The 14,596-nt window shown below is 46.4% G+C and overlaps 1 protein-coding gene across 1 annotated transcript; it reads left to right on the forward strand.

Annotated features, from left to right (window-relative positions):
* The first annotated feature begins 2,782 nt into the window (after positions 1–2,782).
* On the forward strand, positions 2,783–3,811 carry LOC138520263 (leukotriene B4 receptor 1-like). Its single transcript, XM_069632729.1, has one exon. It carries the CDS (start codon positions 2,783–2,785, stop codon positions 3,809–3,811), a length of 1,029 nt encoding a protein of 342 aa, XP_069488830.1.
* Positions 3,812–14,596: the final 10,785 nt, after the last annotated feature.

Raw genomic sequence — 14,596 nt, forward strand, 5'->3', positions numbered from 1 at the left:
CAGACTACGAGTTGTGCTCGTGTTTGCCTGTGTGCCCGCCAGGTCTGACCTGGCAGATGCAGCACAAGCACCCACGAGCACAACACGTCGGATGCACCGGCACCATTCACTCATGCTGCCGGTGCATCCGGCTTCCCCATTCCCATTGAGCCCTATGGGGCTCAATGGGAATGGGGAAGATTTTTTTCTGGCACCCTGGAATGGGCAATAACCGGGTCTGCCGGGGTTGTAATACCCCGGTAATGGCCTATTCTAGGATACCAAAAAACTCTGGCAGCAGCCGTGCCTGTATTACAAGCACAGCTGCCCACCAGGGTCGTAATGAGACCCAGTGTGTGCGGGTCTGAGTTCACGTAGTGACACCTCCAAGAGTGATAGGCCTCAAAACATTTAACACCTAGCATAGACTGGATGAAAATCCGACTGTGACGTCTGAGACAAGGGGAGAAAATGTTGAATCAAGGACAAAAGAAAAACGGTGGCAAAAAGCTGCCATTGCCTCTCATATCTGCTGGGACTGGACGTAGGAGTATAGGAGAGTAAATAATCAGGTTTCCAAAGGAGAGGCGAAGTTTGGCCGGAGGTGATTTGGTGAAGAGGTTTGGGGCCTGCCGAGGTCATCAGGCCTTGTACCCCAGGCATATGGATTTCAGGGCGAAAGCACAAATACAAATCAAGTGCATGCTTAATAGTTAATATGAGTGTGGAGCTGCACCTCTCTTGCCATGCATCTCCTGCAACATGCTGGTCCCATTTATGAATTTGGGATCTGCGTGATGTGATTAACTGGTCTAAAATCTGCAGTACCTTTGCCGTTCAATGGTTTGTGAACAGCATTTGTGAATCTGCACGTCACACTAAAATGAGCGGTAAACATTACCTTCCTTCATGATGAATTTTGCCTAGGCCGTCCTAAAGCTGGAGGGCATCTCTCTACAAAGAATCTTTGGGGAAGGCAGCATTGTAGAACCATATTAGGACATCTATTTCTTAAAGCCTGGCACACACAGTGAGTCAACATAGTTTAACAGCTGCTACCAATATGTCGGGTACGCTAGCATGCATGTAATGGGATTTAATATTGCATAAACCAAGATGGGCAGCTATGGAGCACTGTGCAAGGGACATTGGGTTTGAATTACGAGGTCGGAGGTAACCTACCGCGACCCCGAAACACTGTTTCCGGCACCTGACTTCCCTGTGCTACCGAGACATTACAAGCCGCAGGCAACATATTTGGTAAGTCCCCATTCCCGTGGAGACCCATAGGACTCCATGGGGATGGGGACTGGGAAGCACCAGCACCGTTGCTAATGGTGGCGGTGCTTCCGTGACAACTCTGCCTACCGGGGCTGTTGCGACCGGCAGTGTCAGACCTGCCAGGCGCAACGGCCCCTGTAGGCAGACTTGTAGTGTTGCGACCCGGAAACAAGGGTGCCGGTAAGCTTACAGGCACCCTTGTTTCCAGACCGCCACACTCGTAATGAGGCCCATAGATACAATTGGAACAATAGAATATTAAGGATACAGTTACAAGGGGACATAGCAAGGGGATACACAGAGTTGTAGGCAGTGGATACAGGCTAGGGGGTGTGTCGATCCTGGATTGGGGTGGATACTCGCACTATTGATCTGAGAGGTGCTATTGCAAGATATTCCGCTTGAGCCCTTTTATTAATTATAGTAAAGAGGTCACCAGTCTGATGTCAGGTAAAATGTTGTTGCATATTCTTGGTGGATTGTAAGGGAGGGTGTGTTTCCTGGTCTTCTCCTTTTTCCGTTCTTGGTTTGCAGTCTGGCAATGTCAAGGCTCCTGGTGTTGTGTCCGGCTCCTGAGATTATAACTTTGTGAACTAAGTAATCAGAGATATTGATGTTCAGTGCCTTGTAGGAGTTGCAGACTGTGTTGGAGGTTAAATGGGTCAGGAGGGGCAGCCAGCGCTGTTTCGTCAAGGCCAGGTGATATTGTTGTACTTTTTTTTCATTGGGGATGCTCATCGGATGGGACAGAGTGGTGTCAGGGACACCAGAGAGGAGGGTGTTTGGAACATCCAGGTAAGGGAGGACTTGTCTTGTCCCTGAGATTGACTTCAGAAGGGTCGGGCTTGGCTTTCAAGAGCAGTCAGAGTTGGCTCCATGTTGTTTGGGAGGAAAGGGGTTGCAGGAAATTGATGCAGTTAGAAACTCTATCCATTGGCTTTTGTTCCTATTCATGGAATTAACTGTCAGTTGTTGAAGACTTTTCTATGGTCTCTTGATGTTACGGAATGGAATTTCCAAGAGTTTTCACTTTGACGGGGTCTCTTTTAGATATCCCTGAGGTAAAGGTGAGTTATCGTTCCTAGATGTTTAGAAAGAGCTCTCTTAAAAAGAAAATAGAGCTAACTGCCAAAGCAGGATCCCTCCAGGATCACCCATTAGGCGGACTCAAAAATAAATAAAGGAAAATTCCAATAATTATATTATGAAAGCTGCAATATTTGCATTTATTTCTTTCATATTTGTAACTATGAAAATACCCTTACCATTTCCCTGCATCTGCGAAGAGTGTGCTGCAATTTCTAGGCACTCCGGTTTCATATGTTTGCATTGCGGTAGGGGGGAAATACAGCCACGGTCATTGCACAAGACTTCCTCTCAGTGTAGCACGCCTATGAATGCCCAAGATATGCTGAAGCTTCCTTCTTCCAAGTCATAGTTTGTGAAGCAATTGGAACAGACTCTTGGTGGTGCTTGGGTGAAAGAGCAAGTCTGACTCGAGGCTGTCATTGCACACCATTGGATGACGCATGCCATGGATCCTGTAAACGCTACCGTGGAATACGGCGCAAGCAATGTTTCTGACTCCGATGAGAATTGGGTTGGAGAAGTGCTCATCCCGAGCCTGTTTGCTGGGTTTTGTTTCCTTGTTGGAGTTCCTGGGAATGGCTTGGTCATCTGGACCATCCTCTGCAAGATCCCCCAGCGTTCCCTCACTGTGGTGCTCCTCCTGAACCTGGCTGTGGCCGACTTCATTGTTTTGATCACGCTGCCCTTGTGGATCCATTCATTCTCAGACAAGTGGGTCTTTGGGCTGTTCGTCTGCCGGTTCCTCACTTATATCATCTGCTTTACCATGTATGCAAGTGTGTTCTTCCTCACGGTTATGAGCCTCCAGCGCTTCACTGCTGTGTTCTTTCCATTTGCTTCGAGAAGTTGGCAGAAGAAAAAGACTGTCTATGGGATAGTGTTGAGCGTCTGGGTCTTTTCTCTGGGAATGGCTGCTCCTGCCTACATCTTCCGTTCAACCTCAGAAAGGAATGGTACTGTCCTGTGCAATGACTGGGTGTACAGCTCTGATCAGCAGGAGTTAGCAGATCTGTGTACTGAGCTGGTCATCTGCTTTGTTGTTCCTTTCTCAATCATGACGGTGTGTTACGCATTGGTCATTAGGAGAATCCGACGCCTGAAATTCCAGGGGAAGAGCAAGTCTGGGAAACTGATCGCAAGTGTGGTAATTGCGTTCTATGTCTGCTGGATTCCATATCACATGTTGAACGTCTTGTTGATTTCAGCAATCTCGCTCAGGTCTTCTTCCCCAATCGTGGCCAGAACTTTGACAGAGGCTGCAAAAGCAGGAGAAAACATCTGTGACACGTTGGTGTTTTTAAGCAGTTGCTTGAACCCTATCTTGTATGCCTTTGCCGCTCGCAGTTTCCAGGGGGGTTTAAGAGGCACAAACTTCGCCAAACTCTTTGGCCAAATGAATGAGGACTCGGCTGAGGGAGTCGGCAAAAACCAGCATATTTCAAGTGCTACAACAGAACTTTAACAGAATTATAAGAGCTCTCAGTGACACGCCACACTCCTTTTTTTCCCGTCAGTTGTGTAATTTTCATGGACATTTTGACAGATGTATATTTTGAGACATTGGGCCTCATTACGAGGTTGGAGGCAGCCATGGAGCTATTAGCGCCATTGGCTGCCTCCAAACTCGTTCCGACTCCGCCCTGGTGAATGGAGCAATTACCGGTCCATTCCAAGGTTGGCGGGACCGGTAATTCCCCATTCACCAGGGCCCTTCCCCATTCCCACTTGAGCCCCATAGGGCTGAATGGGAATGGGGATGGCGCTAATAATGGTACCGCAAATTGCAGTACCGTTATTAGCTCCAGAGTCCCTTTGCGGGTCCCGTCCTTAACGCCTGGAAAAACCAGGCGTTAAGAGAGGACCCGCAAAGGGAACTCGCAGTAGGGCGGTAAGGTATTACCGGCACTGGTGCCCTTACCGGTGCCGGTAATCCCTTACCGCCCACCTCATAATGAGGTGTTTATCAAAGGTAGTTAGAGAATGTGAATTAGTAGGACGGCGACTCACATCGGACACACCGTGCGCATCATAACAGCAGCTTTAAGTGTTTTCGTGCCTGGTGGTTGATCTTGGAGTCCGATATGACACTGATCTGATTTCCAATTGAGGGTAATGTACTTCAAGGTGTGGGTATCTGGTTTAGCCTTCTGAATTTCAGACTTAACCAGGAAATGGGTTTTAGAGTCGGCAAAACATGTTCTGACAGAATGTTGGAAATTGGGCTCTAGTATATGAGAAGCCTTGGCGAATATTTTTATGATTTAGATTCATTCAAAAACCTTTCGTTTTGGAGATATTGTGTGAACACCAAAACTATAAGCTTGCACTTAGTACTTTACAGAGTCTGGTTGCATGTGATTGCAAATTTTGATTAGAATAATGACTAGTATGTAGGAGTTTCTGAATGAATGTTAGAATTTTAGTGTGTAATTTTAGAATGTATTTTTCATTAGCTAAATAGGGTATGAAATGATGGTGTTTTAAGAATGGAGGGTTATGGTCGCAGTTATGGCAAGAACGTGATAGGTTTATAAAAGTGTAAAAAGGCTCACGACCAACAATACACTACATTTTGTAGAGATGAAAATATAGCTAAGCAAATCGAGCATTAGTGTAGATTTATTTTCCTCTTCCTGAATGGAGGCACTGCAGTTACCAACAAAGTAATGGGGGCCTGAATAATACTCTCCTCTGGAAGGAATCAGTGACAAGAAACATTTCCATTATTGCGTCACACAGCATGCAGCTCGTTGCACCCCTCCCATTACCAATCACCCGCCCTTCGCAGCTCCAGAGCTCTTACATTACAGTAGCCATTTCGAATGACCCTGCTCCCTGACCTGTCTGCAACCATCGAACTCTAATTACACTTTAATGTTCTTAAGTTCTGAACAAAACACCAGCCCGAGGAGCAGAGATCCATTTAGCTCTCACTGTCTGCGAGCCCTGGGAACAGCTGACCAGTGCAGTGCAGTGCTGCTATTCGGGATTGGGCTTTTAGTTTCCCTTGTTTCCGAATATGAGGAGACCATTTTTGTGGGATTCCGAATCCGGGCAATTCCGGGCCAATTCCAGCGCTGATAAGGGAGACAGTTAGAGAAAAGCACGAGAATAGTTTTGCACAACATCCAGTTTTTGTATTTCTCTTGTGAGAGTATATGGTAACCGTCTCATCTCAAGTCTAAATGCATGCCCTATTTGCCTCATTGACGCAGATATAAATGGCAGTTGTTATGTCTTTTGGGAATTATTAATAGATTAAGGATTGTACACTGTTGGCGTAATCGTGTTACTGGGTGAAAACATTGTGCTGAGTGCGGGCCCGTCACTGCAACAAGGCCAGTTAAGGGCAGGCACTGGTGCTTCCGACAGAGTCACTCTGTTAAGCTGTCTCTCAACTAGAGTCTCTACTCTCCACCATATCAGAGTGCAATCCCCGCGAGCACCACACGGGGTCAGTAATGAGGGCGGCAGGGGGCAATGGGGCGACGCAATGCATGGCTGTGTGGTTTTCAGCTGGCCTCTTTGGGCCGAGTTCATTTTGCAGCGTGCATATGAGTGACATGTTACAAATGAGAAAAAGTTACCAACATTGGGAAATCCCGTCCCCTGCACGCTATCTGTGGCCTGATAAAGCCAAATAATACTGAAAAGATTAAATGGAATTATGAGTAATTAGTAGTACTAGTATCTGATAAATTGTCATCCAAAAAAATCGTTAAACATCCAATTCATTGTCATACAAATTGTATTTAATTTTCACACAAAAACAGTTGAACCCAATGCGTTTCGAGAATTAATTCTCTTCATCAGGGGTGTCAAATATTTACAGGTTCTGAAAATAATCATATAGGGACAATTATAGGCAATATATCTCTTTTTTTATAAACTTCAATAGTATAAAGTAGGCTTGATCAATCACCTCTTGTCTTAAAAGGTTGATCCAAATGTTGAAGCTGGGGTAATCTTCCCTGTGACAATGTTCTGCCACTTGATTGGAGCAAAATAAGGTATGTGGGTAAATGGTGGAACAATGTAAGTCTATACTTAAATGTAAAAGTATTGTATATCACAACTGATTACATTCATCTAACCAATGTCCATTCCTTACAAGCAACCCAGTGGGCCTCATTACAAGCTTGCCGGTCCGGTAACTATGGTACCAGTAAACTTGCCAGTACCGTAGTTACCGGACCGGCAAACTACAAGTTCTGCTCACCGGTGTCTTTTTGCCCGCCAGGTCGGACCTGTGGGGCGGACCGGCACCCACGAGTAGAGCATGTTGGATCCACCTGCTGCCCCCCATTCCCTTTGAGCCCTATGGGACTCAAATGGGAATGGGGAGCATTTTTAACCGGCTCCCAGGAATGGGCAAATACCAGGTCCAGCGGAGCTATAATGACCCGGTAATTGCCCATGCCCATTCCCGGGCACCGGTATAATTTGCAAATTTGGCAGCAGCCTGCCGGTTTTACCGGCAAGGCTACAGCCGAACTTATAATGAGGCCTCGTTATGACATCGGCGGTACCTGCGCCTCTTATACAGGCACGGCTGCCACGGTGTAATTTTTTTCGGTGGTCATTACGGCCCTGCTGGACCTGGTAATTGCCGTTTGCAGGCGCTGGAAAAATGATGCTCCCCATACTCATTCGGCCCAATAGGGCCGAATGGGAATGGGGAGGTCGAATGCACTGGCACCGTTTATAACAGTTCATCCGACATGCTGTGCCCGTGGGTGCCGCGGGTGTTCAGACCTGGCGGGCAGATAGGCAACCGCAAGCACAACATGTAGTTTGCCGGTCCGGGCACTACGGTACCGGCAAGCTTACCGCTACTGTAGTTCTCAAACTGGCAAACTTGTAATGAGGCCCAGTGTGTTCATTTTCAATCTCCCAATACAAAACCAATCTGCAATCAACTGTCCCAAAAATGTACAGACAACAAAGTCCGAATAGATCGTAGGGCGGAGATAATGGTAGCGTATTAACGGTCCAACCTCTCCCTCAATATTCATGCTGGTAGCAAGTCTCAGTGGACATCGATGAGAGAGTTTTCACAGTGGAGAACAACGACTGTCCCAATGGTACCAGTAGAGATACAACTATGTAACTATATACTATTAATAGTCAACATAGAGTCTTCACCAAATTTTCCTGTACGTAATAAGGCTCTATCATAGTGTACACTTCCACCAAATCATCAACACATGATGTGAATAATTTGAATAGAACAATACTACTTCAAAGGTAGAGCTGGCCCCATAGCATGACAAAAGGCCAACTGTCTCATTAGGATAGTGATAACGTAAAAACAACTAACCTTGTGGGAATGGTGAGCCCAAGGTATTGAGTGAGTCACAAAGTATAGACACCAAGGTTCGTAGTAGGTAGCTACAAAGAAGGATAATGTCCAATAAATCTAGGTTCGCCTCACAAGTAACAGAAATATATGAAGTAGCCTCTATGTGGTTCCCTCACCTCCAACAATCCCATATGTAAGAGCAGATGTAATCACGGTCATCCCGCGGCTAAGAAATGCAGCAAAATGGCTGCTGTTTTATGGTAATGCGTGGCTAAACGTGATGACGTCATTGTGTGATTCGCGCAACATCATCGACAATAACAATAATGTAACAGGCTACGCAACACTGGCGGCGGCCCTCTGTGTAAATGTGTATTGGCGCAAACGCACCAACAGATTTTATGAACGCAGACTTTAAAGAATGCTCATCTAATTGAAAAACAATGGCGGCATCCTGATTAAATGTGTGTCTGAACGAATGCTAATGAGGCAGTTAAAAAAAAGGTATATCGATGGAAACAATAGAAAAAAATTCAATCCTCTGCTTGAAGAGTGATATGATGTGTAATATCCTATGTACTAGTCCTGAGGGTCGTCCATCTGGAGGAGTAAGAGTTAACTCGAGGTCATTGAGCAAGCCTACCCTTTCTATCACATTAAGTCATTATATTGCTAGATTGAAGTATGCAAGGTAACCATTGGATACTAATTTACGCATTTAACTGCAATACTCAATTATATGCTTTAATGTATAATTTGCTCCACATAGTCAGCTGAAATGGTACTACAAGATCATCTGTGCTATAATGCTCAAATAAGTTACACCTTAGCTTTAATATGTCTTTACAACATAAAATGATGAACCATAATACATAGTCAGATACACATAGTTGCCAATATAGCAAGTCAATTTACATAATAATACTAATCTTCTAAATTCTTGATGTACAATCTACTTAGTATACAAGATTTGCCAATGAAGTATGGTACCTCAATGGTGCCCCTCTATCACTTTACTCTGAAATGTTCTACTTACACAAGAATATAGAGAAGAATGAAATTCTAACAATGTGGTGTCATGGTGTATGTCATAGAATGGCTAAGGTTCTTTCACAAGAATGGTCCTAAGTAAAAGTCCTCATTCATCCCTAGCGGATAGACTGAGTCAAGTTGGTGTATCCAAAAAAGATCCTTCAGGCCCATTTCTCAAGAGTGACACTTTCACTAACACTTCATGGAAAGCCTAGCTCAGTGCCACTGGGGACACTTCCTTGGTGATGTTTGCAGGTCAACCAGGTAAGGAGTGGTTGGCCCTGTTGGCAACGCTAGGCACCAGTCAAGTAATGTATGTGAATGGCACAGTGGCTGCTAGGATAGGGCCAGGGGGGCCGGGCCACCCCTCTGAAATCCTGTGCTCCCCTTTTAGCCCCCCTGCCTGGGCTACTCTCTGCACAGTCTGCAGTGCTGCCTGGCGTCTGCAAATCACACACACACGGCTGAAATGCTGCCGCACAACAATGAAAACCAGTTAACTTCATCCTGCAGCCCTCCCATCAGAAACCGCTAATTATGGGTCATTAGTGACTTATTGGTTTCTCACCTATATTCTGATGGGAGGGGAGTTGTAGTTTGGTGTCGTAGTTGGTGTGCACAAACACTTGTCTGCAGGAGTGATTGTGAAATCAGACATTGCCCTTTTAAAGGAAGCCCCTCTACTTTTGACTGGAGTCACCCTAATTTTGTCTTTAGCCCCTCTGTGACCCCGGCCCACAAATTTGATTTCTGGCGACGCCTTTCAAAGCTCATCTCAGAGGCATTTCCGCAAATCCTGATTTGGCAAGACCAGCCTGTGTATCGTAGCCACCACGAACCTGCTCCTCAAAGGCTGTTACTGGCCCTTTACTGGCAGAGATGATCTAGAGTCTTGTAAAAAAGCACCTAGAGGCCTTCTCAGTGGGTCAGAAGCGCTAGTGCGAGCAGTTCATTCAGGCTCCGTGCTCTCTGTCTTTTCACACAGTGCAGTGCCCTTTCTCACTCTAAGGGCCTCATTACATGGAAGGCGGTGAGCCATGGCGCTATTAGCGCCATGGCTCATGCCGGTAAAATACCGGCACCGCCTTGGCGGAAAGGGGATTTACCGCCCCATTCCAAGGTTGGAGGGGCGGTAAATCCCCCTTCCGCCATTGCCCTTCCCCATTCCCATTTCTGCCCCATAGGGCTCTATGGGAATGGGGAAGGCGCTAATTACGGCACCGCAATTTTGAGGTGCCGTAATTAGCTCTGAGGTCCCTTAGCGGGTTGGATTTTAACGCCTGCAAAAATCAGGCGTTAAATCCCCCAACCCGCTAAGGGACCTCGTAGTAAGGCGGTAGGGATTTACCGGTACCGGTAAATCCCTAACGCCATCCATGTAATGAGGCCCTTGCAAGTCTATTTTTCCTCAGTCCTTCCCTTCTCCTCAGTGCTGGCTTTTCTTCCTTTCAGTGCATCTCAATCTCTTTCCTTTTTCTCCAGTGATCTTCCTCGGTTTGTCTTTACCTCCTCCTCTGCCCTCCATTCCGCTGCTGTTTCGCTGCTTCTCTTTTTTTGCAGCGGTGCCAGCCCACAGATGCCTATTTCCTTATTTCCTTGGTGTCTGTGCAACAGCTCCTGGGTGGAGGTCACGCGGTCACAACAGAAGGGCTCAGCGAGTTTGCAGAGCTCATCAGAACGGATATCCCATCCCTGGAAGAGAGGCTCTAGCAGAGGCAGCCCCTCGACCCTGTGCCTCCGATGCCATCTACTTCCACTTTGCTGAACCCCTCCCATGCATGTCCTAACCCTCTCATGTACTGTTTAAACCGCTTGTATGTGGCGTAATCACATTAACCGCTCTCTTGCCCACAGGAAATGACCAGGCAGGATTCGAAGAATGATCATATATGGTAGAGCTGCACTTCACACTTCTGTGACTCTTCGCAATCTATCACATACTTTGAATGTACCCCATTCACTGCTCACCCCCACCCTCTTGCCACTCAATGGCCACCCTGCCTATGCCACGCAGCCATCTTTGCACTGTTGGCCCATCCTCCACTTCATGTTGTGTTGGCCACTAGACCTCATTTTGCTGATCATTGCTACAGAGGATATTCGTGGGCATTATTACATCATATATTATTGGTTACAAATTCATGGTTCCACAATTATGCGTAACATCGACAAAGAGTTTACTTCACATTAACATGACTTCAAAAATGTAACAGCACAATTGACGTTACACTGTTTCCTGTTTCTAGGGTAGGAGTGGTCACCGCAGGCACACGTGGTGTGCCCTCAACCATCAGCTGGATTGCTTGCATTAAGTACTATCATTTACTGGTGGCCACATTCTCATGTGAGACCATACAAACACCAGCGAAACCTTCATATTGGTCAACAAATTGCAGTAACACCATATTAGGTCCAGGTTCAACTTTAACTTCCAATATGTAGCCATCCTATGCCCAGGTGACTATGCCACTGAGGTTCCATCCACTTAACATTGATGCTTTATAAACAAAAATGTACATTTTATTTATTAGAAATTGTGTTCAGCGCTAGCCCTACCCAGAGAGTCTTGGATTGCCTTACAAGCATCAAAGGTCGAAAGGGGGTGTGTGGGGGGAACAGAAGTTACAAAATGGAAGCAGAAGTTACTCAATGTTTTCACGATAGGATAGAACGATTATGATAGACACGTGGCAGCAGGTGGAAGGGCAGGGTTATGTGTGGGGAAAACAGGTATGTTTGGAGGATCTTTCTGAAAGTGGTGTTGAAGTGTGCAGTGCAGATGTGAAGAGGTAGTGTGTACCATGCGCTTGGTGCCCAGTGGGTAAATGCTTGTTTGTGTGTACATGTCAGTTTGCAGAGTTGAATGTGTAGGATGTGCTGGTATGCGTGTCTAGTGTTTGTGTGGCAGATGGGTTTGAGTTTGATTGAAGGTAACATGGGGTTTTGTGGTGATTGGCTGTAACGCAATGCAGAGTCCTTTGAAGTGCATTCCTTGGAGTACAGGGATACAGTGGAGCTCGGTGAGAGCTGGAGTGATGTGTGAATGTGTGGGCAGGTAGATGATGAGTCTGGCTGCTTTGTTTTGTATAGTTTTCAGTGGGCAAGAGTGCTGCTGGGGAGTCCAGAAGGGAGAGCATTGTGGTAGTCTAGCATGGAGATGCCTAGTGCTTGGACTGTGGTGCAGAAGCCATATTGAGGAAGGGTGTATCTGATCTCAAGCAGGAGCTGTGCATGTTTTGGTGACAGCAGCCATGTGGTTTGTGAAGGAAAGGGGGAGTTGATGGTGAAGCCAAGGGTTTTGACAGGTGTGGAGAGAGATATGTGTGGGCTGTCAATGGCACGTTCTTTGGTCAAGAAGGTGGGTTTGGGTTTGTGTCTGGTGGGGCAGATGGGGAGATATTCCAGTGGTCGCTCATCCACTATGAGTGCCAGCCCATGGGCCTTTACGCCCATTGAGGAGGAGCTGAGCATCCAGCCCAGTGTTAACACTGAGTGCTCCCTCAGCTGCTTTCTGCTGCTGAGAATGCACACCTGGCTGACTGAACTATCAAAGGGAAACAGGGTTTCCCTTTCACAGTTCTGTTCCCCAGCCTTGCATTGTCCATTGGAAATGCTGGCTGCAGAATTGCATATCTTTATGTGCGAGGGGGCGCTCCTGCGCCTCACCCCACATACAAATGGAGCAGGCCGGAGCTGGGTGCCTCATCACCATCACTCCAGCTCCAGTGCGCATGAGCATGAACCATCAAGCTTATGTTTCTTGATTACTGTTTGTGCTGTGGAGGAGTTGGAGCGCTGGGAGGAAACTTCAGGTCCTGGGCAGAAGCTACGTTTACGTTAATTATTTAAATATGTGTATGGTTGCGTGTATGCTTGTGTTATAAGTGAGTTTATGATGATGGGTGCTTGTGTGAAGGAGCGAGGGCATGCTACGTGTGAATGTTGTGTGAATGTGTATCTGTGTGGGTGTTTGTGTCGGGCTGGGGAGCTGATGTTGGTGAGTGGGGGTGGGGAGTTGTACAATAGCAGCATTTTGAAAAATGCCTTTGCTGCACAACCTCCCTCCCCACCGGCCAAAAGCAGCTCTCCTTATGAGGCTCCGAGGGACCCAGGGAACAGAGATGGTATTTTTTTTAATGGGCATATATGATAGATGATGAGTACAAAATACCATGCCTGACAACTGAGCCCCCCTGCACCTCGCCCACACACATAATAATCCCGATTGTGTGCGTGTGTAATGTGCTCGAGAGCCCAGGGGACAGGCATGGTATTTGTTACTGGATATCTATAATACATATCTAGTATAAAATACCAAGCCTGGCCCCTGGATCCCCCAGTGCCTGGCATACATACATAATCACGTTGATTGTGTGTGTGAGGTGCTGTGGGGCCCAGTGGACAGGCATGGTATTTTTGTACTGAGCATCTACGATAGATCTCTTGTAAAAAATACCAAGCCTGCCCCTGGGCACCCAGCGCCTCACGGACAAACATAATCACATTGATTGTGTGCATGTGTGAGTAGCTAGGGGCCCAGGTAGCAGGCATGGATTTTTTGTACTGCACATCTATGATAGATGTCTGGTAAAAAATGTCATGCCTGCCCTCTGAGCACCAGTGCCTCGCCCACACACATAATCACATTGATTGTGTTTTTGTGTGGGGTCCAGGGGACATGCATGGTACTTATTTACTGGACATCTATGAAAAAGCAAGCACGATTACTGTTATTTTGTGGTTAGACTAGTATTTTGGTGCAGCCAGTCTAGCCATTATTTACTGTGGCATGACATTTTGTATTGTTAATGTTTGATAAAGCAAGCATCATAAGTGTTATTATGTAGTTAGACTGACATTTTAATGCAGCCAGTCTAGCCATTTATTATTGTGGTATGACCATTTGTATTGGGCATATTTGATAAAGCAAGTATGATAAGTGTTATTATGTAGCTAGACTGGAATTTTGGTGCAGCCAGTTTGGATCCATTCTCATTCTGTGGAATGCATCTTTAATGGTAGCCAATCCCCCCACACAATTTCTGTTCTCCCCGTTACATCAGAAGACATCATTACAATGATACATCACCTCAAACCCTCGAACTGCAAAGGGGGCGAATGCCCAGCCCACATTGTCAAACATTGTGTGACTACCCTTGCACCAGCTATAGCTGATCTTGTGAATGTGTTGTTTGCTGTCAACAATGTCCCCACCTACCTCAAAGAAGCCTTGATTTCCCCCCTTATTAAGAAAGCATCCCTTGACTGCACCCTCCCTACAAATTACAGGCATATAATTTCAGTTCCTTTCCCCCTGGAAATCCTTGACTTCATCGCATATTTGCAGGTACTAACCTATCTTTAACAAGAGGGGACCAGACAATCAGGTTTCCGACCTCAACACAGCACATAATTTGCACCCATCCTACTCCTCCTTGACCTCTATGCTGCTTTTGATTTTGTAGACATGACATGCTTTGCAAGTGTTTTGTAGCTAACTTTCACTTTACCCAAGAAGCAGCCCTCTGGGTTCAATCCTCTCTCAGCAAGCGCACCTTCAGGGTTTTCATAGGCGCTGTCACTACCGACCCCTTCTCCGTCCCATGTGGGGTTCCCCAGGGCTCATGCATCTCCCCCGCCCTCCATAACACCTACACCAAGCCCCTCTTTGATCGCCCTTATTCCTTGGGCACACCTTACACAAACTTTGCAGACGATACGCACATTTTGCTTCCAATATCAGGGATTTACGACCAGGGCGTCAAAGCAATCAACCAAACATACAGTGTCATTCAGAACTGGATGGCCGCCCATAATCCCTGTCTTAATGACGAGAAAACTGAAATGCTACTCGTGGGCTCTTCTCACCACCTAAACTCCTTGAACCCTTCCTACTCTTCCTTTCCTGTCGAC

This window comes from Ambystoma mexicanum, chromosome 1p, assembly GCF_040938575.1.
Source record: "Ambystoma mexicanum isolate Mex_15411 chromosome 1p, UKY_AmexF1_1, whole genome shotgun sequence".
NCBI classification, from domain to species: Eukaryota; Metazoa; Chordata; class Amphibia; order Caudata; family Ambystomatidae; genus Ambystoma; species Ambystoma mexicanum.